We start from the raw sequence: 24,859 nt of genomic DNA, 5'->3' as shown, positions 1-24,859 counted from the left end.
TACAGAAAAAAAATTTAATAAAAAGGATTTTCTGACAAAAAAGACATTTGTAAATTTCACCTCTACTTTGCTTTAAATTCCTGTGTAACACCTAAAGGGTTAATAAACTTTCTAAATGCTGTTTTGAATAATTTGAGGGGTCTAGTTTCTAAAATTCGGTGTTTTCTTGGGGTTTCTAAAATATAGGCTCCTTAAAGCAACTTAAGAACTGAACTGGTACCTAAAAAAAAAAAGGAGGCTTTTGATTTTTTTTTTCGAAATATGAGAAATTGCTGCTTATGTTCTAAGCCTTGTAACGTCCTAGAAAATAAAAGAATGTTCAAAAAAATTATGCCAACATATAGTAGACATATGGAAAATGTGAACTAGTAACTATTTTGGGTGGGATAACCATCTGTCTTACAAGCAGATGCATTTAAATTCAGAAAAATGCTATTCTTTCCATATTTTCTCAAAATTTTGCTATTTTTCACAATTAAACAATTTTAAAAATTTTACCGCTAACATAAAGCCCAATGTCTCACGAGAAAACACTCTCAGAATCGCTTGGATAGGTTTAAGCATTCCGAAGTTATTACCACATAAAGTGAAACTTGTCAGATTTGAAAAATGGGCTCTGATCGTTAAGGCCAAAACTAGGCTGCGTCATGGGTTGGAACAATGAGAAGTGTATGACGCTAATTGGTCGCTGATTGGTCAGCGTCATACACTCCTCTGTACAACGCCCAGTCGGTAAAAAGTAAAAACACTCAGTTGGTCATTAAGAAACTAGCAGAAATCTAAAATTGCTCATAACTTGCTCAAAAATCATCGTTTTTCAAAATAAAAACCGCTGTTATCTACATTACAGCGCCGATCATTATGTACAAGAGAGGGCACTTTTATAATCTGGTGACAGAGCCTCTTTAAGGGGTTAAAACTGAGGATTTGATAAAGTATATTGGAAAATTCTATAATCGTTCACTATACAAAGAATAACCTCTTTTGCTGAACCGGAATAGCCTTTATATTCACCTATATCTAACTTTAGAGCATTTCCCATGGAAACCAGAAAATTACCTGTATATTTAAGGACATGACTATTCTATTCTTAGTCCTATCTGTTTCTGAGAAACAAATGATAGCAGGAAATGGCTAGTTAGATCTTGTCATTCAGGAGTTTGGGAAAGCTGGTGGTTGTCATCCAGCTTGTCAAGGGATAGATAAAACGAAGAGACAAAGGAATAGAATAAAATACTTCACACAATGTCAGAGTTGCAGATAATTTGGGATTATAGGAGCACTTAATCTTTATGGTTGTACAGTATATGTAGAGAATGTCTGGATTTAACGGTGTGCTTTCTTTTCTGTGTCTTTTGCAGAGTTGCCAGAGATTCTGAGAGAAGTTTGGGGTGAGAATTCCCCCTGCCTGGTCTTCGTGCCTGTAATAGAGTTGTCCATATGTTCAGAACATCTGCACCTGTCTATCTGGCTCAGCTCTTGAGCCTATGGAAGGGACATCCTAGTCTCCGTGGACATCTCCCTCCTCTATGTGCACGGGGCGGTTGGAAAACGCTGCACTAAAGGATTCTAGAAGATATCGGTGTCATAATTCCATTACTCTGGATTTATATGTTGTTGGACTGTTTGTTATACAATAATCTCTATTCTCCACCAAGAAGCTGTTGACTCTGACTCACTAATTGAATTGTTCATTATCGCTCTTTACTATATATTTGTATGAAGAACTTTATTATTGGCTCATTGCTGTTTTTAATCTAACTCCACCTGGGCTCACAGAGGAGTCAAGGTAGAGAAGACAGGCAGCATGCATAGGCTACAGCCTCCCATATGGATACATGTTAAGGTGCCCATTCAAAAAACAATCGTAGCTAATAATGCTACGTTTTACTTAGCCATTATCATAGAAAATCAGTTCAGGGGCAATGTAAGGGTACAGTATAACTGCAAAGTGAAGAGGTATGGGTCGGCAATGTCTGGATTAATAGTCCTTTGGAGTTTGGACGGAGTACAAATCGTGCCTCGGAGCCCAATAGGCACCTCCCTTGACCAGTATTGACTGGCATCCATGTTCTTCGGACGATTCTTCCTTTTTGGTCGCACAGCGGACCATTGGAAAACCTTGTCCATTTCAAAATCGCGTTTGTCCCACAGGAATTCATCTTGCTTTCTTTCTTTAATTTCCGCCTGTATTGGTACTAGGGTTTTTTTTCCAAGCGTTTAAAGAACACCTAAGATTTATTCCCAGTCAATCTAGTTCTCAGTTAATTTTTTGCTTTTCATAGTTCAATAGTAGTATTTTCATATTCATTGCGTTTCAGGTTTAAGGCATGGTCCAGATAAGCCGGTTTACTTCTCTTCGGCTTTATAGGATATAAGACCTCTATGGACTCTGCCACTGGCATTATAATATTGCAATGAGCTAAGTTGCAGTAGGTACCAGGAAATGTTTGTTTTTCCCCCTTTCCCACTGTACTTTGCAGGAGAAGAAAATAACTGAGAACTCTTCAGATCGGGGACCCAGCTACACATAAGAAAATTTTCCATCTTTTAGGCTGTTCTATTGGTGAATGGATCCTCATACCGTCAGCCACTGTGAACCAGCTCTATTGTACATACCTGTAGTACATAAGTATCAGAATGAATGTGTTTTTTTTTTTTTTATACTGCATGAAATTATTTGTAGAACACGTTTCCAGTCTAGAATACCTGTGTATCGCATCTGTCAATGCATTACAAGAAAAAGACAAATGCTTTACAAGTCATTTTCTAATTCTGTGGCATGATTCCATGATTCCATTTGACCACATGAGGGCAACACTGAGTAAAACAGATATGTAATGCAATGTTACAAGCGAATGGCATGTACAGGACACGGTCTTTTATATCATCTCAAGTGATGGTAATGACATTTCAGGTGTCTGTGTGTTAGGAGATCGAGCTTAAGAGAGATTACAATAATAAGTTGCTGCTTATGTAAAATACATCTGCTGATTCCCCAGTTTCTCCACTCACGAAAAAATTATAATACAAATTGCACGTGAATTTTCACTGCATAGTTAGTGAGTTGAAAAAAGACATAAGGTTATCAACATCAATAGCTTTTATACTTACAAACCCCAGTTGATCCAGAGGATGGCAGAAACCACCCTTGAATGATGTAGACTAAGTTTTCATAAAGTGGGAATACATTACGTCATCCTCGAGCGTTAGTTACTACAATATGACTTACAGGCATGTAATTTTGTTTGCGCGGGATCATCAGCTGTGTCCGTGCGATCACCATGGGATCCTTGCTGTGACTGCATAGATTGCCTGTCAGTTTTACACTGACCGGCAATTATACGTTGGTATACTGAGTAAACTACAGCATTATATCAGCGATCAAACAATGTGAAGTCCCCTAGTGGGACTAAAAAAAATAATAAATGTAAAAATAAAATAAAACCATTCGCCAATGTGACGACCCGAACAATAAAGTTAACATGTTATATAAACCATATGGTGAATGCCGTACAAAAAAAACAACAAAAAAAAAAAAAGAGGCTCCCCCCACCCGCTCCCCAAAAAAAAGTTAAGTACACCTTCCGAAAGCATATCAGGGATATATAGGAGCTATATCAAAAATGATTTTTATTTTCAACCCAAATAACACCCAATTAAAAAATCCGGGATACATAGAAGTTATGTCTTGCAGTCAAAGTCAAATCCGTCAGTTCAGCGGGACTGGCGGCTCCCGGGGCATCTGGTCCTGCGTGTGTCTAATGTATCTAATGTTTATGAACGTAGATATGATCGATAAAAGATGGATCCTGCATGTCAGAAACACGCAGGACCAGCGTTCACCAAAGTCGTCAGTCCTGCAGACCTGACGGATTCGGCTTAGACAGCAAGATACAGCTTGTATCTGAAAAACTTAAATAAAATAAAAAATAATTATAAAACCCAATTCAACATTTTAAACAAATAAAACATTGATTTTTTAAAAGAAACAAACTTGACTTCCAAGGTTTACATAGCCTTTTAATTAATAAGTCCCACGTACCCCAAAATGGTACCAATGAAAACTTTATCTCGTCCCGCAAAATACAAGCCCACATATGGCTACGTTGATGGAAAAGTAAAAAAGTAATGGCTCTTGGAATGCGGCCACATAAATACAAATTATTTATATTTAAAAGAGTTTTTATTGTGCAAAAGTAGTAAAACAAAAAAAATATATCCATTTGGTATCGCTACTGACCCAAAGTATAAAAGGTAACACATTATTTATGCCACAAGGTGAACGGCGTAAGCTTGACATGCAAAAAACGATAGCCAAATTGCTGGGGGTTTTCCACTTCCCCAAAAAGTTAATAAAACTTAATAAATGTACTGCCAAAATGCTTATTTTTAATTATAATTTTTTTGTCCGATGGAAAAGGAGGCAGTCTGGTCGGGGGCTGAGACTTTACCGGACTACACCCTACAGAGTTAAACGAGTGAGACAAGGTGACGGCATCAGTACGTAATGGAGGCTGCACAATAATATGCTGAAATTTCATTTTAAATTGTGATCGATTGTAGCCTGGGGGATACTTGGCTTAGAGAAGTTGAGAAATCCTGATGTCGATCTTTTGAGATCATCTTCACCCACTTTTGGAGCTATAAATAACGCAGCCCTAACTTATTTCTTATTCTACCTCTCAAAGCAGTCCTCTTCAGTGATGGCTTTCATAGAAGTACAGTATGCAATATTATATTCAGCTTCTTAACTTACACAAGAAGAACTTTTAAAAATCTTTATTTCAGCAGTGTCCCTGGAATTTGTATTGTTGCACTTGGTATAGGTCAATACTGTCGCTCTCTGTGTTTAGGCCATTTATATCTGCAGGCACTAGTTACCTGTTTTGCCTGGTGGGTAATCCAGCCATGTCTCCAAATGGGGTCCAGTCAACACCTTAAGGACTGTGCACATTACTCATGGTACTGACTTAAAGCATTGCGTGAGTCTAGAAAAAGGTCACTGCACAAGAATCAGTCTGGAGGAAATGACCGCTGTGGGGACCTCTCTGCTAAGTCCAGGTGGTGACTACAGAGCAGAATGCTGTAAATGTCTTTTGTAAATCTGGTTTCACTGAGTGAAGATATTAGAAGGGCTGGACATTTGTGGAATCCTCCATGACATGTTCTGTGGTGCGGCTATAGAAGGCCTGAGAAAACAATCTATAAAGAGCCAATAGGTTGTTTTTATACTGCAAGATAAAAACAGATGGAAATCCACGTTGTCCAGTGGAAATAGATGTTAACGTTTCTTTTCACTGATATTTGGTTTTGTAGATATTTTGTGGAGTTTTATAGTTTCTGTACACATAATTTGATTTGTATACCTCTGGTGACCTCCACTGGTAGAAAAGTGAATAGCAGGTATAAATCAGTTACTACATTTTAAATGTCCCCGGTCACTCCCACTGGGTCCCCCACCTCCCCAAAACTGCGGTATGAAGGAAAAAAAATATGTTCCGCACAATCCACTCTCTAGGGCTGGATCCAGCCACCATCATCTTCCTCCCCCTGGCAGCTGGGACAGTAAATTCTGGTACTGCAAACAAATTTCACAAGAGCGTGGAGAACCCATTTTGTCTCCCACTGCCATGACATCCATTGCTAAGCAGTGAACATAGAAGGATTTGTGTGGAAGGGGCTTTTCCAGTAATAACATAGTTGTTAGGCCCCCACCCCCAACTTTTTGTATCCCCAGTGATCCCAAGAATGCGCCCTGCTCCTGGTGGAGAGGTGGGCATCGATTCTCCGCACCACATCTCACATATGTTGATGCAGAGTGGCTTGTGATTTTCCATTGAGGATTGGCAAAATATAAATAAATCTGTATACTCACCTTCCCAATCCTCTGATGCGTCCTTGGTAACACTAGCCTGGTACCTCACTGGTCCCTGCATTCTGACCTTCAGCAATGACGTCATCAGATGTGACCTCTGCAGCCAATCACGTGTCTACATGACACATCATGACTGGAGGCCAGGATGCAGAGAGCTATTTAGGGAAAAAACAAGAATAAAGACAAACGCCAGGCGGAACATAGAGCTTCAACTGTGGAGATGTGTGAGAACACTGAGAAAGGCAGATGTGCTTACCTGAAAGTGTTGTGCTAAGAGCACAACATCATCACGTGTATATCTGTAGAGAGAGGGGGGCTGATGCTGCTGATGATCCGTAACAGGGCCGCCAGGGCTCAGTCAGTATTCAATGCAGTGAAATGATAAAAAAATAATTGGATATCCTTTGTTGTAAGCGCTGTCCCAGCCATCTATTCCCACAAGGTAATTCTCCAAGTTATAGAGGGAGCTTTTAGTTAGGGAGAGGGGAATCCTCAGGAGCAAATGATGTAGATCCAAGTATAGATAAATATGTGTTTATTAAAAGTTCAGCAAACAGTAAACAGCTACGTGTTTTGAAATCGTACCGAGCGTTTCCTAAGGCCTTATTCACATGAACGTGTTATACGTCCGTGCTATGCGCGTGATTTTCACGAGCGTCGCACGGACCTATGTTAATGAATGGGGCCATTCAGACTGCCAGTGAATTTCACGCAGTGTATCTGCGCTGCGTTAAACTCATGATATCCTATATTTGCCACTGTTTCGGGCTGCACGCACCCATTGAAGTCAATGGGTGTGTGCAAATCGCGCTCGACACCCGGAAGCACTTCCGGGTGCCGCGTGTAATTTGTGTAACAGCAGTCAAATAAATGAATGAAAACAAAAAAGCACCACATGCTTTTCTGTTTGCAAACATAAAAACAGAGTGTCATAATTATGCCGGCTGCGCGAAAATCACGCAGCCACGCATCATATGCTGAAGACACACTGAACTTTTTGCGCGCGCAATATGGACACGTCCGTGTGAATAAGGCCGATCAGAACACACATCAAGAGTTGCAGCGGTGGCGGTTTTATAAAACAAAACAAAAAACACCAAACCTGGTGGGGGAGGGGGTCAGAGGTTAAAAGGACATATTGGGCCAGTCTGACTTGCAATACAAATGAGAAAAAGCAAAAAACACGGCGCCACATAGTGCAGGTTACCCAGGTATGGAGTGGTGTACAAGAAGAGTGGTACTCACCTGGTAACGGATGGTAGAAGGCAATAAAGGATAAAGGTACAGCTGCTGCCAGGACTCGGGACCGGTGATTCAAATGAACGACCGCGAAGGTTATGCTGGTATAGCAGAAAAAGGAGTCACCGCGGGCGCTGCTGCACTTCAATGGAACCAAAATGCTTGGAAGGTTCAGATCGTTGGTAATAATGTACGGAAGAGTGTAAGAATAAATGGAATTTATTAATAATATGACAAAATAGTCATATTATTAATAAATTCCATTTATTCTTACACTCTTCCGTACATTATTACCAACGATCTGAACCTTCCAAGCATTTTGGTTCCATTGAAGTGCAGCAGCGCCCGCGGTGACTCCTTTTTCTGCTATACCAGCATTGCAATACAAATGACAGAATTATCAACACATATATATTATGTAGATCAAATAAAAGAAAAACCAAACTGAAAATGAATAAAATGACAGCAACTGTACATTGTCCCTAACTTTGTATACAATTCGTGTGTAATCCCCAGGCAGCTGCAGATGCGACACTACCAGATGCATGTGCTGCAATATTATTAGTCACAAACAGGGCCAGCTTTAGGATAGATGGGGTACGGTGCGAAATTATCTTTCGGCGCCCTACCCACATCATAAAAAAAATGCCCCTTGAAAAAAGTATAATGCCCTCACCACATTATAGTGCCCCCACTCAGTATAATGCCCCCCATATAGTATAATATATTATAACGCCTTCAAGGACAGTATTTTGTCCTCTTACTGTGCCCACACAGTATTATGCCCTATAAGTGCCACGCACAGTATATTGCCCTCTGTAATGCCCCTACACAGTATGTCTGCTTAGAGGCCTCCACATAGTGTAATGCCCCCCTCCCCTGGCTGCCACACCCCCCCCTTGTAGATAATACCCCCTGTAGATTGTGCCATACAGCCTCTAGACAGTGTCATATTCCCCCACCTCCTCCTTGTAGACAGTGCCATACAGCCCCCCCACCTGACCCATGTAGACAGTGCCATATAGCCCCCCACACCCCCATGTAGACTGCCCCCCCCCCAAAAAAAAATGGTACTCACCTAGGCCCCGTTTCCACACCGAACTGAGCTGCTCCACAACGCCGACGATGGAATCCTTGCGTAGACCGGCGTGATCCTGTACCCTAGTACAGAGTTTCCCAACCTTTTCGGACTCCAGGCACCACTGGGGAAAAAATTCCTCAGGGCACCCCTACCAAAAATTGTTTTGAGAAAGACAGAAAACCGCTTAAAACAAGCATTACACTGTTAGGCCTTATTCACACGAACGTGTTTAACGTCCGTGATACGCGCGTGAAAATCACGCGCGTCGCACAGACCTGTGTTAGTCAATGGGGTCGTTCAGACATTCCGTGATTTTCACGCAGCGTGTGTCCGTATAACTCACGACATGTCCTATACTCACGACATGTCCTATATTGAAGTCAATGAGTGGGTGAAAATCACGCACAGCACACGGAAGCACTTCCGTGTGTCGTGCGTGATTCACGCAACAGTAGATCAAGAAATGAAGGAAAAAATAAAACCACTTCCTTCATTTCTTTTTCTAAACATCAAAACCGCATGTCATAAGGATGGCATATGCGTGAAAATCGCAAAAAGCACACATTCGTGTGAATAAGGCCTAAGGTTATGTTCACACAGCGTTTTTTGTAAGGCACAAAAAATCTGCCTCAAAATTCCTTCAGGTATATTGAGGCAGATTTTTAATTGACAGCGTTATTTGACTTTTTTTTTTTTGCTTTTTTTTTAGCCGTTGAAACTAGTGCAGGCAAATAGACGCAGGCAAAGAAGCTCTCCAAACAAGCACCGCAGGTATTGTCATGTCCCCCAAGACATTACTTGTGATATAATGTGTTGTAAATGTATTTTATGACATTATAGCACTTTTAGGTACTGTCACTTTAAAATAACAAGTTACAATGCACAGTGTTACAGCCTATGCAGGAGTGGCTTGGACTGGGAAGTTTCCAGAAGGTGGGAGGAGCTTAGGACATATGGGGGGGGGGGGGGGTCCAGTGGCAGTTGGAGTCGGTTAGTAAGGAGGAGAGTGGTACCTGGGTCCATCCATCTTGGATCCAGAGACAGGCTGCCCTCATCATCAGACCATAGTAAAGCTTGCAGGAAATAAGGAAAGTCTTAAGAGAAGGAAATCTTCTGACATCTATTGAGAGTAACAGGAATCCATTCTGTGGACTGTGAGCAATGTCACCTCATCAAGTTGGTGAGTCTCATCCTTCACCTATACATGTTTACTACCCTTACCGACAGGCTGAGAGCCATTACACAGGAACAGAAAGCTGCATTCATGGACAGATATTTTATCGTCCCACTGAATTGACAAGGGTAGGAAGCCACAAGGGAAGCAGAGGGAGGGTCCCCCGCTCCTGCATCTGGCGCTTCATCGTATTATAAGGATTGAGTCTATAGTAAGAATTGTGCCTCCAAGTCGTAAGGAAGAATGTAACCGCCATGTTATGTGGAAAACTAGTCAATTGTGCCGCGAGCGAGCCTGTTATACTGCCACTCTTCAGCCTCCTGTCTTATTTTGCACCCATAACACCAAGGACACCCCCAAAACATCAGGACAGGAGCAGACACAGGGAGTGTCCCGGGGGATATCAAGAGACTGTCATCCTCATTACCCAGTACAAGCCCCCTCATCACTAGCTGTGAGCGGGCCCTGAGAGAAAGCGAAGGCCTGTTGGCCATCGTGGTCCACACTGAGAGCCGAGCCGACTGCCAAATTTGTGGGCCTATGCCTTATCCCCTTTCCCATCGCTCTTCAGGTCACCCGCTCGCACGCTACAGTATTTTCTACCTCCTATTAATTTCAATTGGAAGTCAGAGGTGGAATCAACTTGAAGACCATCAGCCCCCCACTCACAGTAAAATGAGCATCAGCCCGCCACTCACAGATGCCCCCAGTAGATAGTGCCACACAGCGTCCTGTAGATAGTGCCACACAGCCCCGTTGTAGGTAGTGCCACACAGCCCCCTTATAGGTAGTCCCAGACACCCCCTTGTAGATAGCACCCCCCCCCCTCCTGTAGATGGCGCCACTGTAGCTCCCTGAAGGAGCAGAATCCCCATGTGGCCGGGGATTCCGCTCCTGGATGGAGTGCTTGATGTCTCCGTCCATATATGAACAGTATCTAGAGTATGAGGGAACGAAAAAAGAGAACGCCCAGCGCACGTAATGCATCATCACAAAAGAAAAGCAAATAGGGGCTTGGGGATAATAAATATGCTTACCACAAGGCGGGGGCACAACACCCTCTTGCGCTTGTCAGAGTAGGAGAATACTTCCCCAGCACTGCCTTTTTGCAACGAAGGTGTATACAAATGATTGTAGTAATCAGTCCATGTGAGGCAGGAGGTAAATGCTATTTGTTTAATTGAAAATAAAAAACATGTCTTTTAGTCTGATGAAGAGGTCGGTCTGATCTCGTAACACGTAGCTTATTTTCATTTAAACATATACTATTTTTCTTCCTGCCTCACATGGACTGATTGCTACAATTATTTGCATATACCTTCTTTGCAAAGAGACAGCGCTAGGGAAGTATTCCAAAAAATATATATTTTTAAAAAATACATATATATTTTTATTCTACCTCCTCTCACACCATATATGGATAGTGACATCAGGAGCAACTCTTGAAGCGGAATCCCCATCCACAAAGTTGCCGATGTTGTGACCAGGGATACCACTCCAGGAGAAGCCCCTGACATCTCTGTTCATTTATGGACAGTGACGTCAGGGGCTTCTCCTGGAGTGGAATCGCCGGTCACAGATTCGGGGATTCCACTCGAAGAGAAGCCCCTGACGTCTCTGTCCATTTATGGACAGTCATTGTCGGCAACGCTGTGGATGGGGATTCCGCTTCAGGAGTTGCCCCTGAAGACACTATCCATATATGGACAGAGACATCAAGCGTTCCCTCCAGGAGCGGAATCAGGGAGCTACAGTGGCGCTAGTAGATAGCAGAGCAGGGAGATACCACACTGCTCTGCTATAGTGTTCAATAGTATCTGCGTCCTATGGACGCAGATACTATTGAATGTGGCGCCGCTGCAGCAGCGGCTGCTAGTGGTGCCGCCGGCAATGGGTGTCCTCAAGCACGGGCGTCCTCATGACCGGTGTCGAATCTAGCAGCTGCTGCAGCGGGAGCAATGCCACTGAGAGAAGCAGAAAGGGAGCTGCTGAGTCGCCGAGCCCGATCGCTTCTGAAACACAAGCAGGCGAAGGGAGCCAGCGCAGAGCCCCCTTCCACCTGCTAGAGTGAGGTGCCCTGTGCAATGGCACAGGTCACAAACTAACTACATTTCTGGCTACTCATTCCGGTAATACATTCAATATTAATCATCATCTCACCCGTAAATCCAGTTATGTAATTTACCTTATTCAATGCATCTGCAGCATACAATTCAACATACATAGGACAATTCAACCATTACACCGCAGACTAAATTAACACCGGTCCAATTGCGATAACACATTTTTACAACACAGCATATCAAGACACTGCTTATTGAAACATAGTTTTCTTTGACTGTTATCCCATCGCACCAATTGTCCATATACATTCTTCAAGCAGCAATAGCTACGATAACTTAAGTAAAAGAGAAGTTTACTGGATGTATAAACTAGAGACATTAAAACTTAATGGTCTACACAAAATTTCTGAGACTATCATCTAAAAGTTCATATATATATATATATATTATTTTATAATTATTTTTTTCAATCACTCTAACAAACAGATTCCTCATTCTACATATCTACAACCAGTATTATGCGCGAACATCTCTAGACAATGCCTATTTTGGACAGGCACTGAGTAATACCTCCTCTATGCTGCTCTACAATCAGTTTAGTTATAAACAAAAGGTCAGGTGACAAACATCCTGCTATCTTCTCCCACTTACTTATATTGTCTGGTCTTCCACCTCGAACGAGCCATCCTTTCAGGAGGTGCTTTTTCATCATACAAAAATCCGTCTGCATATACCCAGGGCGTTCTGCCCATAAGGGTATGTTCACACGGCCTATTTTCGGACGTTTTTCGGGCCGTAAGGCCCTGTTCACACAGGTATTTTTTTTACATGTTTTTTGACATGGAAACCGAGCCGCAAAATGCGACAAAAAACTTCCGAAAATGCCTCGCACGGAAAAACCGACTCGCGGTAAAAAAAAGCTCATCACCGCCAGTAACTTCATCTTATCATCCTTTACAACAGAATTGTAAACAAACGTAGGGACATTGTAAGGGCCTGTTCACATCACCGTCGCTTCCCGCTGAGGGGTTTCGTCTGAGGTGTCTTTCGGGTTAACCCCTTAGCGGAAAGGCAAACGGAAACCAGCTTCTGTTTCCCTCACCGGAACCCCTCAGTGGAAAGCGACGGTCATGTGAACACAGCCTTACAGTTGGCTTCATTTTATTCATTTTCAGTTTGGCTTTTCTTCTATTTGATCTACATAATATATATGGGTTAATAATTCTGTCATTTGTATTGCAAGTCAGACTGACCCAATATGTCCTATTAACCCCTGACCCCCCTCCTATGCCAGGTTTGGTGTTTTTTGGGGTTTTATAAAACTGTGCCACAGCTGCAACTCTTGATGTGTGTTCTGACCGGCCTTAGGAAGCGATCGGTACGATTTCGAAACACGTAGCTGTTTACTGTTTGCTGAACTTTTAATAATAACATATTTATCTCTACTTGGATCTACATCATTTGCTCCTGAGGATTCCCCTCTCCCTAACTAAAAGCTCCCTCTATAACTTGCAGAATTACCTCGTGGGAATAGATACTTGGGTGTAAAGGATCTGCCAGGCACAGCTTCGGGGTTAACGCCCATAGATAATCAGTCTGCACCTGCTTCTATGTCTGTGAGACTGACTCCATCTTCCACCACTCAGGGTGGCAGGCTTAGGAGTGGGAGAACCTATCACAGCCTGGCCAGACGGAGCTAGCTCCCACCCTCTGTCTATTTATACCTGCCTTTCCTGTTCCTCCTTTGCTTGTGATTCTTCTCGTTTGGTTTCCTGGCCCTGCTGCAGCTTCTTGTACCATTGTCCTTGCTTCATATTGACCCTGGCTTGCTGACTACTCTCCTGCTCTGCGTTTGGTACCTCGTAATCTCCTGGTTTGACTCGACTTGTTTACTACTCTTCTGCTCTGCGTTTGGCACCTCGTACTCTCCTGGTTTGACTCGGCTTGCTCACTTCTCTTGTTGCTCACGGTGTCGCCGTGGGCAACTGCCCCTTTCTCCCCCTAGCTCTGTGTACCCTTGTATGTTTGTCTGTCGTGCACTTATTGAGCGTAGGGACCGTCGCCCAGTTGTACCCCGTCGCCTAGGGCGTGTCGTTGCAAGTAGGCAGGGACTGAGTGGTGGGTAGATTAGGGCTCACTTGTCTGTCTCCCCACCCCCGTCATTACACTGGGACAGCGCTTACAACAAAGGATATCCGATTTTTTTGCCTTCACTTCATTAGGATGCAGAGATGGGCAGAGGATCAGTCTAGCATTACAAGGGGAGCGACAAATGATTGGGATGATGGGTATATATCACTTTTTAAAAAAAAGTTCTTAAAATTCAGTGAACTTACAGATTTTGCTGCGGATTCATGGGTAATACACAGAGCTAGTAATTCACAGATATGCACGGTACATATGGTAACCACAGTGAATATTTCACCTATACGTACATCATAGTAAAAGCAGGCTGGTCAACGTTGCTCAAAGGGTAACTAAACTTTCAACAAACTTTTAACACGTCATAGTGACATGTCAGAAATTTTGATTGGTGGGGGTTCAAGCACTGAGACCTCCACCGATTGCTAAAACGAAGAGGCAGAAGAACTCGGGTGAGCGCTGACCCGCTTAGTTTTTTACCGCCTTTTTTTCAGAAAACTGATGTAACGGTGTACGGGCCCAAAGACTTTCTATTGAGTCCATACACCGTTACATCGGCTTTCTGAGAAAAGCCAATCAGTAACTAAGCGGCTCAGTGCTCACCTGACCTCTTTTCGGCTTCGTTTTAGCGATCGGTGGGGATCTCAGACCCCCACCGATCAAAACTTCTGACATGTCACTATAACATGTCAGAGGTTTGTTGAAAGTTTAGTTACCTTTTGAGGAGTCCAAGACATTTACAGAGAAATGTTCCCATGAAATACTCCATATTCCTATTTTTTTTTTCGAATTTAGCTATAGAGTTGCACTTTTCGTATTCTCCCTGGTCCAGCCTGATCACATTATACAGTACATCCTGTCTAGAAACACTACCATTAAGCCAATGGGAGGCTTTCAGTTTTCTAGCTTGGTATAACATACGACCTATTGCAATTTTGATAAATTTAGAAAAATGTATCCCCCCAGGACGCTTTTAATTCAGCTAATAACACACTCACTGGCGTAGCTATAGGGGTCGCAATTGCGACCGGGCCCCGAAGCCAGGGGGGCCCACGGCCCCCCGCACCACATCAATAAAAAGTTACTATAGTAACTCGGGCCGCGGGCCCCTGTTACTATAGTAACATACTTTACTTACCTTCCTGGTTCCGGATCGCAGCGGAGGTCCTGACGTCAAGCGCTGTGCGCAGCGCATGATGTCACAGCGCTATGCGCCGCACACAGCATCGAGACGACAGAACTCCCGCCGCGGCTGAAGAGGAAGGTAAGGTTAGCCCTGACTGGCGGGGTCCGACTCCCGGGACCCGCCAATCAGCTGTTTTGAAGGGGCCGCAGCACTCGTACGAGAGCTGCTCTCCTTCATTCCCGTCACTTCATTCCGGTCACACTGTGAATCGGTGTCGGCGATTCACAGTGTGGGCGAGTAGTGAAATGAAGGGGAAGCAGCTCTCGTACGATTGCTGCGGCCCCTTCAAAACAGCTGATTTGCGGGTCCCGAGAGACGCATCAGCTATTGATGGCCTATCCTGAGGATAGACCATCAATGTTTAGGGACTGTACAACCCCTAAGCCTACGATGTAGCAGGCTTAGGGGGCCCATGAGACAGGATCACAGATTGTGTGATCCTGTCTGCTGGGCCCTGTATCTAAGCCAATCACATGGTAGGCTTAGATACATGGTCCATGCGTGATCCTGTCTGCTGGGCCCTGTATCTAAGCCAATCACATGGTAGGCTTAGATACATGGCCCATGCGTGATCCTGTCTGCTGGGCCCTGTATCTAAGCCAATCACATGGTAGGCTTAGATACATGGCCCATGTGTGATCCTGTCTGATGGGCCCTGTATATAAGCCTACCACACTGTAGGTTTAGCTACAGGGCCCCAGCACACAGTAATATTATACTGTATAAGATTACAGTCTGCTGGACCCTGTATCTAAGCCTACCTTGTGGTAGGCTTGGATACAGGGTCCCACAGACAGTATCGCACATGGGCCCTGTATCTAAGCCTAACACATGTGTTACTAATCGTTTTTCTTGTGTGTTTTCTTACAGGTTCGGTCGTTGGACTACGTCGGATTCCAGGACTACTTCGATGACAGTTTTTTTTTTTATTATCAATAAAATGGTTAATGAGGGTTGTGTGGGTTTTTTCTTTATTTCAATAAAATATTTTTTCTATGTCTGTGTTTTTTTTTAAACTATATTACTACCGCCTTAGTAATGGCCGCCGGCTGATTGACAGCATCCATTGCTAAGGCGGGGCTTAGTGTTAGCCGATGCAGAGGCTAACACTAACCCCCTTTATTACCCCAGTACCCACCGCCACCAGGGGTGCTGGGAAGAGCCGGGTACGATCCAGTACCTGACCATCTGTAGTTATGGTTGGCCACTGGGGTGGCCGCAGGCTGGTATTATCAGGAGGGGAAAGGCCAAAAACAGTGGCCCTTCCTACCCTGGTGATGCTAGGCTGCTGCTGCTTTATTGTATCTGGCTGGTTATGAAAAATGGGGGGGACCCCACGTCATTTAAAAAAAAATAAAAAATAAAAATAATTGGAAAGAACGATGTGGGGTCCCCCCCAATTTTCATAACCAGCCAGATACAAAGCAGCAGCAGGCAGCATTACAAGGGTGGGAAGGGCCACTGTTTTTGGTCTTCCCCAGCCTAATACTACCAGCCTTCGGCCACCTCGGTGCCTGCCCGTCACTACAGATGGTCGGGTACTGGTTCGTACCCGGCTCTTCCCAGTACTCCTGGTGGCGGTGGGTACCGGGGTAATAATGGGGGTTAGTGTTGGCCTCTGCACCGGCTAATATTAAGGCTCGCCTTAGTAATGGAGGTTGTCAATCAGCCAGCGGCCATTACTAAGCCGGAGATAATAAAGTTTAAAAAGATACAAGCACATAGAAAAAATATTTTATTGAAATAAAAAAACACAACCCTCATTAACCATTTTATTGAGAATAAAAAAACCGCTGTCATTGAAGTCCTCGAATCTGAAGTCCAACAACCGAACCTGTAAAAAAACACAAACACACAAAAATAATCAGTAACACATAAAGAAGCAAAATTATTATTCTTACCTATCCTGGGTCCAGCGCTGGAGACGCAATGTCAGCGAGCTTGGCCCTGTATCTAATCCAATCATGTGTGATACTGTCTGCTGGGCCCTGTATCTAATCGTATCATGTGTGATACTGTCTGCTGGGCCCTATATCTAATCGTATCTTGTGTGATACTGTCTGCTGAGCTGTGTATCTAATCCAATCATGTGTGATACTGTCTGCTGGGCCCTGTATCTAATCGTATCTTGTGATACTGTCTGCTGGGCCCTATATCTAATCCGATCATGTGTGATACTGTCTGCTGAGCCACTGTATCTAATCCTATCATGTGTGATACTGCCTTCTGAGCCACTGTATCTAATCCTATCATGTGTGGTACTGTCGGCTGAGCCACTGTATCTAATCCTATCATGTGTGATACTGCCTTCTGAACCACTCTATCTAATCCTATCATGTGTGATACTGTCTGCTGAGCCACTGTATCTAATCCTATCCATAGTTTATAGGGTTGTAGTGCTATAGATATGCTATGCTGTCTCATATACACACTTTTTTTGGGGCGGACACATATGTATTGGGGCTATTTCCCTGACATTTTAAGCCCTGAGGGTATGTTCACACGGCAGCGTCCGTTACGGCTGAGATTACGGAGCTGTTTTCAGGAGAAAACAGCACCGTAATTTCAGCCGTAATGGCATGTGCAGGCATCTTTCGCTGCGTCCATTACGGACGTAATTGGAGCTGTTTTTCTATGGAGTCCATGGAAAACGGCTCCATTTACGTCTGAAGTGACAGGCACTTCTTTGACGCGGGCGTCTTTTTTACGCGCCGCCTTTTGACAGCGGCGCGTAAAAAAAAATGACCGTCGGCACAGAACATCGTAAGACAGTAAGAATTTTTGCATCGGGGCCCATGAGCCTTTATCTACGCCCCTGAACACACTCCAATGGAGAAAAGGGGATACAAACCTGAAATACTGAGTGATCATGAGAGATGGTTGTTCTAAAAGCGACCTAGCGGAACAAGTCCAAAATTTGAAGATCCGCTGGTTGAAGTCAACTTCTGGGACAGTTAGCATCTGTTCAGTAACCGATTTTGTGGAGAAAATGTGGTGTCCTGTACACTCTATGTATGAAAAACAGTTGCGAGAGACGTGGGCTTCACTGGCAGATAGCTTTGGGAAAGAAGAAAGAACAGATTCCTGTTTTTTCCCCAATTTCCACAATATTCTGCTCACATTTGTCTTTTCATTGTAATTGGATACTGTTTTATTGTGTAGCAATTTCTCACATAAATGTCTAAATCTTTGCTAGGGAACCTCCTCAGTGGACACATGATGATCACACAGGTGCACAGCTCATTACAGTTACCAGAATTCTCATGACCTGGACAGATTTTCAACCTCTGTATGTAAACAGCGCCGGTTGCCATTCACTGACAACAAGCAGAAATAATGAAAATGGTGAGGATTTTACACGTTTGCAAAATGTACCATGATTTAATGAATGAACTTTATTGGTATATATGTAGCCACATATTCAGACACTGACAGGTTCTATGTTACAGCCATTTAAAGGACAATAGGTGCGTTGTCCCAGGTCTGAGGCTCACGCAGCTAAAGTCACCAAGTCTAAATAATATAAGGGGAAATAAAAATAAAAAAAACAAGGGAAAAAAAATGGCACTCAGACGATGGGAGAAAATTAATTCAAATGACAAGGAATGTAAGGTAGGCTCACTTCAAATAACTAAAGGTATGGAAAATTTATGGAGGGATACAAAAGTTATATACAAAAATAGCACAAAGACAGTGTACACTATAGAAGAGCTCTAAAGCCCATACCACTCCAACTGTATATGAAACTACAACTCCCAGCATACCCTGACGACCACGGGTGTCAGGGAAAGCTGGGAGTTGTAGTTCTCAGAACAGCCGAACATAACAGTTTGGAAGTACTGAACTACACATTCTCTCAGCATCACTACATCGTCTGCTGAAACTGCGGTCTTCATTCACCATAATCCTCGTCACGGCAGACAGAAGCCAGCACGACAAACGTAAAGACAACAAACCATCCCATATCCAATATGGCCGCGCGAGATTCAGACGCTGTTCGATGACGTCCTGTTTATCGGCGTTCTGTCGTGACCTGCAGGCAAAGGACTTCCGGGTGTGGATGATGGCTGCTGTCCTCAGCTCACCCTCGGGTTTAGTTCTGTAGGGATGAAGCTGTCCACAGCCCGCGTCTGTAGAGCACTCTCCGGGGGAGAACCGCTATAGCAGCCGGAGGATACAGGAGCCTTGCTGGTAGTGTGTAGATAAGACAGGAGACGTCCATTAGGTGGAGCGTCACTATGGGGATCTTTTTGAGACTATAGCCAGGTATACAGCATCCGTGGAGTCATGTAATGCAAAGCCAGGAGGCTGACTACTGCAATGCATTCTGTGCCAGAAAAGATGTTTAAAAGCCAACAATACAGGCATCTTAGGAAAGCCCCAAGAAGGAGGCCATATTACTGTGATGCATGCCCCAAGCAATTTGAAACACCTTCTAAGCTGGCAAGACATTACCTCACCCACACCGGCCAGAAACCATTTCAATGCCAGGACTGCAGTAAGACTTTCCGCCAGTTAGTGCACCTAGAAAGACATATGATGACCCACATGCTCCCTTTCCAGTGCAATATTTGTCACTGCCACTTTAAAAATCTCGGACCGCTTTCCAAGCACCAGCAGCAGCATCACGCACCCCCCATAAAGGAAGTCAGACCCCCCATAAAGGAAGTCAGACCACCCAAGAGATCCTCAGCGCCTGGTCAGAAAAGCTTCTCTTTACGGCTCTACTGCTTTGGGTGCCAGAGAACATTTACAAGTGAAGAAAAGCGTTTGCTACATCGATGTGATTTTATGAACGTGACTTCTGTCAAGAAAACCAAAGCACCATGCTGTGAGTTCTGCGAAAAGGTGTTTCCTTCTCGCTCAAAGTTGGAGAGGCATTTAATGATTCACACAGGCCAGAAGCCATTTACCTGTGCACTTTGTGGGAAAGCCTTTAGACAGAAAACGCACCTGAAAATCCATCTTCTCACTCACTCGCAGGAGAAACCCTTTGAGTGCAGTCAATGTGCTAAGTCCTTCAAGATACCAGAGAAACTTCTGAAACACCAAGAGATGCACACAAGTGTATCTAACGTCCGCAGCAAGGTGAAGGGCTCTGGAACGGAACCTCTGGAAGTGAAGCAGGAGGTTGATGAGGACGTTAACATATTTGTTATTCCTTTCCAGTGTTCATGTGGACAGTATTTTGAGAACCAGGAAATTCTGAACAACCATGAATGTGTATTAGAAACTAATGTCACGGAAGCTGTAACTCCAGCTAGAAGACCTTATAATAGAAGATCTGTCAAGAAAACGAAAATACGAGAATGTCATCCGGACGATGAGATTCTTCCAAGTGTCTCGGCACCAATTGGGAGATTGCTGAAAACTGAGCACTTGGAAGATTCAGATCACATGGGCACCAATGCAGCAGAAACCTTTGGTGTCTCCAAAAATCTATTTCAGAAAGGAAAAACACGGAGGAAAAGCATTAGGCAGGCTCAGATACACATGGAAAAATATTTTCAAAATCAGCTTGGGCTGAATTTTCCTGGACTGCTGGAAATAAAAAATGGTGAAACCATGTACAGTACCTTTTATACTTATGACCAAGGCCAACATGGACAGGAGGGTCACTCACTTCACCAATTTCTTCAAGGGGCACAGGGCGTTTTGCTGCAAAGGCACAAAGTCAACAAATGTGACCAGTGCAATAAATCGTTCCCTTCCATGTCCAAGTTGCGCAGACATTACCTCATCCACACTGGGCAAAAACCTTTTTCATGCACTGAATGCGGGAAGACATTTAGACAATCTACTCACTTAAAACGCCACCAAGTAACTCATGTACAAAAAGTTTCTTTGCACAGGTCACAGGATGGGCTGGTAGATTATTATTCTACGTTTTGTCAACCACAAACCTCAAGCTTTTCCCTTTCACAGCATTATGACCCAACGTTAAACACTGAAGAACTTGATCAAGTGGTCACTATTGTAGTTCCTGACGTAAAAGTAGAAAGTGAATCAAAGGACTTGTCTTCTGTGAGTCCAAAACGAGGGACACATAAAAAGACAAATGTGTCTAAGGAGCACAGCGCAAGATCCCATCAGGAACGTCCTCTGCAGAAAACGAGGACTCCATCTGTCCAGAAAAGCTACAAGTGCAGTGTGTGCACCAAAAACTTCCTTTCCCCTTCCAAACTCGAGCGTCACTATCTCATGCATGCTGGGCAAAAACCCTTTGAGTGTACAGTGTGTGGTAAATCTTTCCGTCAGGATCCTCACCTGAAACGACACATGCTGACGCACGTGCGAATGAAGAAGTAAACTGAGGATGTTGACGTCTTAGAGGACATATACTTCACTAAAGTTTATTTGGATAATCAATAAACCGAATTTTATTGGTAAAAAAATAAAATAAGATACTGAGGATTATTGAAACTGTCTAGCGGAAAAAATGGCCTTGTTGCTCATTGCAACCAATCACGGTGCAGCTTTCATTTTTCCAGAAATTAAAGCTGAACTCTGGTTGCTGTGGCCAACAAAGCCCGATTTTCTGTTGGACAATTTTGATAAATGAGGCGCATTGTGTTTGTAGGTCGACTCACTGGTTATATAGCAATAACATAAAAATTAAGTAACTAAAAATGGGTAAATAACTAGATTACTAAAATTACTATTTATTTCTGTTAAAGTATTATTTGGTGTCTTGTGCATTGCTCAGTTTCTTTTAATGTTTTATCTTTATTGGGAATTTAAAGCTTTCCTCCAAAATATATGGAAATTTACACTGAAAAATAGAGTTCCTGAGTGGTTAGTCATGAAACTGAGAGTATGTTCACACGGCGGTATGTCCATATAATTATTGCCAAAATCGTGAGCCATTAAGAGAAAGTAGAAAATGATTTTGTTTGCATTAGGCTCTGTAGCTAGATGTCTGTTTATAACTTGACAGCCATGACGGTTCTGTCAGGACTCCATTATCTTTGACGGCAGGCATAGTGCTGCAAACGATACAATTCTTGCCATCAAAAATGCTGGAATCCCATGGAAAGAAAATACTAACGTGAACAGTGTCTTAGGCCCCATGAACACGACCGTAGTTTTTATATGTAAATACGGATCCGGAATTGCGGATAATCTGTGGACCCATTCATTTCTATTGGCCACAGACACCTTTTTGTTTAATTTCAGATGTGTGTCCGGGCCCTAGAAATGATCTGCAAAATATAGAACATGTCCTATTCCTGTCCGCAATTGCGGCACAAATTCACTCATAGAAGTGTATGGGCACGTTCAAAATTGTGGATGGCTACAGATGTCCATCAGTAGCTGTCCGTAATTGCGGAAGCTTTGCTATGTGACAGCAGGGGATTCCCCAAGAAAATGGTGCCTGAGTGATCATATGACCTTTTCAAGGTGTTGGGACATGTTGGTGACAACATATGTAGCCTCCCCTTTTTTTTGCGGATCCGTAAATACGGATGCACTACGTTCTGTATTTGCGGACAGGGTGCCAGATATGCAGATGACTTGCGGATGACTACGGATCCATAATTGCGGATGACTACGGTCGTGTGCATGAGGCCTTACTCGAACGGCATCTGCCCACGTTTTTGGCATGAATTAAACTGGACATAATTACAGCCATGTGAATGTGCTCTACACTTATAGAAGCTGTGATTTTTTTTTTCTCTTTTTGTATCAAAATGCCTCTATTTTGTTAATGTTACTGATAAATGTTCTGTATCTTGCTTAGTTATAGCCTCTACCAGTCTTCTATAAAATATATTTTAAAGGAATCGAATACTGGGAAATCTGTATTCCTTATGTGTAAGATTGGCATTGGATTTGTGAAATTGTTTCCTGTGCTCATAACACAAAGAGAATTAATTCCCCCGTAGCGACACCTCTTTTATATGCAGGTACTGCGTCCAGCCGCAGAACTAGTAGTACTTTTTAGGTGCTGGGGCTATTGGGCTACTTGTGACAAGTTTCTCTGGTTACAGTAATTGTAAGGACAGTGTGATACCAGGCAGACCCTACTACTAATCTAACATAAGGTGGCCCTTCGTAAGTAAGATTTGTGAGGACATGGAGTATGCCAACGCTCAGAATTAATATTTCAGATTTTGACTGGCGTTATCTTGGGTCTTCACCTTCAGGGATACTTGTACTTCTAGTCCTGCATATATTGATCCGGCCCAGTATCATCTATCCAAAAAGCTATTTGCACTAGTGGGATCAAACCCACTGCTATTTTGGCACTACGCTAAGGGCTGGGTTTTTAAGGGCTTTAATATCTATGATGAGAAAACCTCTTAAACACCAATGTCATATTGAGCGGATGTGCCACAAATGTCTGATCTGTGGTGGACCTACCCGATGTCCCTTGTTCTTGCAGTCCTTCCCCATTACGGGAACACCCGAGTGGGACATTGACCATGCATGAGCATCCATCTCTCTGTCAGGAACAGGAGATCGGTATATTTTACATAAATGTGTCTGATGGGAGAACTCTGTTAAGCATGAAGAGAAAACCATGCATTAACCGGTATCGGATTTACTTTCAGATGAGACTGTGGGTAAGCAATGAAGAAACACGCTTGGATGTTGTATGTTTAAGATGACCTTTTGTGATTTTGTTTAAAAAACAAATCTATAAAGATCAACTAATGATTATATATTATCTGCATCCGATCATGATGCTTTTATTTCTGGTCTGGTGGTTGCTATTGGAAACAGTCAACAAGCATGTCAACAGTCACATCACTAACCCCTTTGCTGAGCTTCTATAATTTAGTGTGACCGATTTTCCTACATCAGATTGCTTTAAAGTACCTGGTGTAGAGGTTACGCTTCCTGGAATGTAAATCACCAGAACAATATGTGTTCAGATATTGAGGCTAGTAAGGCTATAGTCAAACTGGAGAATACACCCCGCCTTGTTTTTCTAGATCATTGTCTTTAGGTGTGATTTGGCTTCTGTTTTTACCTCAAATTGCATTAAATTCAATAGAATGAGAGATGAAAAAAATGAAATCCAGGCATGACATGAGTTTTTCATCTGTCACATCCGTTTTATTTAGTTATCAATTCATAGACTTCAATGTTTAAAAATAAAATAAAAAAGGTGGTATTCATCATTTTCAGGCCCCATGCAAAGGGCAGGTTGCATTTTAAAACCATGAAAACAAACTTCCATGGGATTTGTTGAGATATCTGTTTTTGATTATCTTTTGGTCACAAAAGATGGATGAAAATGAGGAAAAAAGAGTTACATGTTTAGAGAGCCTAACGTGTATTGGGTGATTTAACCTCTTAACGCCGAAGGATGCTAGTTCGCGCAGGAGGACGGATATATCCGTCTTGTGATGGCGCGGGTACTGCCACTATACCCACGCGATCAGCGGCAGGAGCTTGGCTGTTATACACAGCCTGGCTCCTGCTGGAATCGAAGCGTGCTCCGATTCCAGCATTTTAACCCATCAAATGCCGCTGTCAATAGTGACAGCGACATCTAATGTATTTGACAGAGGGAGGGAGCTCACTCTGTCACCCCATCGGCGCCCCCGCAAACAAATCGCGGGTCGCCGTCAGGTTTCCATGGCAGCCGGGGGCCTAACAAAGACCCCCAGGTCTGCCTTCAGCAAATGCCTGTTAGGCGATGCCTAAGATTTACACTGACCGGCAATAATGCGTTGGTATACTAAGTATATCAAAGCATTATATATGCGATCGGCAGATCGCATAGTGAAGTCCCCTGGTGGGACTAAAAAAAAAATGTAAATCAGTTAAATAAAGTTTGTGAAAAAAAAAAAAAATTTGTCAAAATCAAATAAAACTTATTTTATTTAGTAAAAGTGTCAAAACAAATAACACATACACATATATGGTATCCCCGCGACTTGAACAATAAAATGAACAGATTAATTAAACCGCCGGATGAGCGGCGTCCGAAAAAAACAACGGCAAAATTCTCTCTTTTCTCCCATTCCCCCCCATAAAAAAATAAAAGTTAATCTATAAGTCCTATGTACCCCAAAATAGTACCGTACTAATGAAAACTACACATTGGCCCGCAAAAATCAAGCCCACATACGGCCACATTGCC

At 43.1% G+C, this 24,859-nt stretch overlaps 2 protein-coding genes across 2 annotated transcripts in view; both read left to right on the top strand.

Annotated features, from left to right (window-relative positions):
- DPH6 (diphthamine biosynthesis 6) overlaps positions 1-2,241 on the top strand; it is a 70,647-nt gene extending 68,406 nt beyond the window's left edge. The window contains exon 15 of the mRNA XM_075844864.1: positions 1,362-2,241. Coding sequence (XP_075700979.1) covers positions 1,362-1,483 — 122 coding nt within the window. The 3' untranslated portion in view covers positions 1,484-2,241. The remainder of the gene's footprint in view (positions 1-1,361) is intronic.
- A 16,561-nt stretch (positions 2,242-18,802) lies between these two features.
- On the top strand, positions 18,803-23,724 carry ZNF770 (zinc finger protein 770). The gene has a single exon (XM_075843538.1). It carries the CDS (start codon positions 19,084-19,086, stop codon positions 21,070-21,072), a length of 1,989 nt encoding a protein of 662 aa, XP_075699653.1. The 5' UTR covers positions 18,803-19,083; the 3' UTR covers positions 21,073-23,724.
- The last annotated feature ends 1,135 nt before the right edge of the window (positions 23,725-24,859 follow it).

This window comes from Rhinoderma darwinii, chromosome 12, assembly GCF_050947455.1.
Source record: "Rhinoderma darwinii isolate aRhiDar2 chromosome 12, aRhiDar2.hap1, whole genome shotgun sequence".
Lineage (NCBI taxonomy): Eukaryota > Metazoa > Chordata > Amphibia > Anura > Rhinodermatidae > Rhinoderma > Rhinoderma darwinii.
This window is presented reverse-complemented; position numbering and strand designations above follow the sequence as displayed.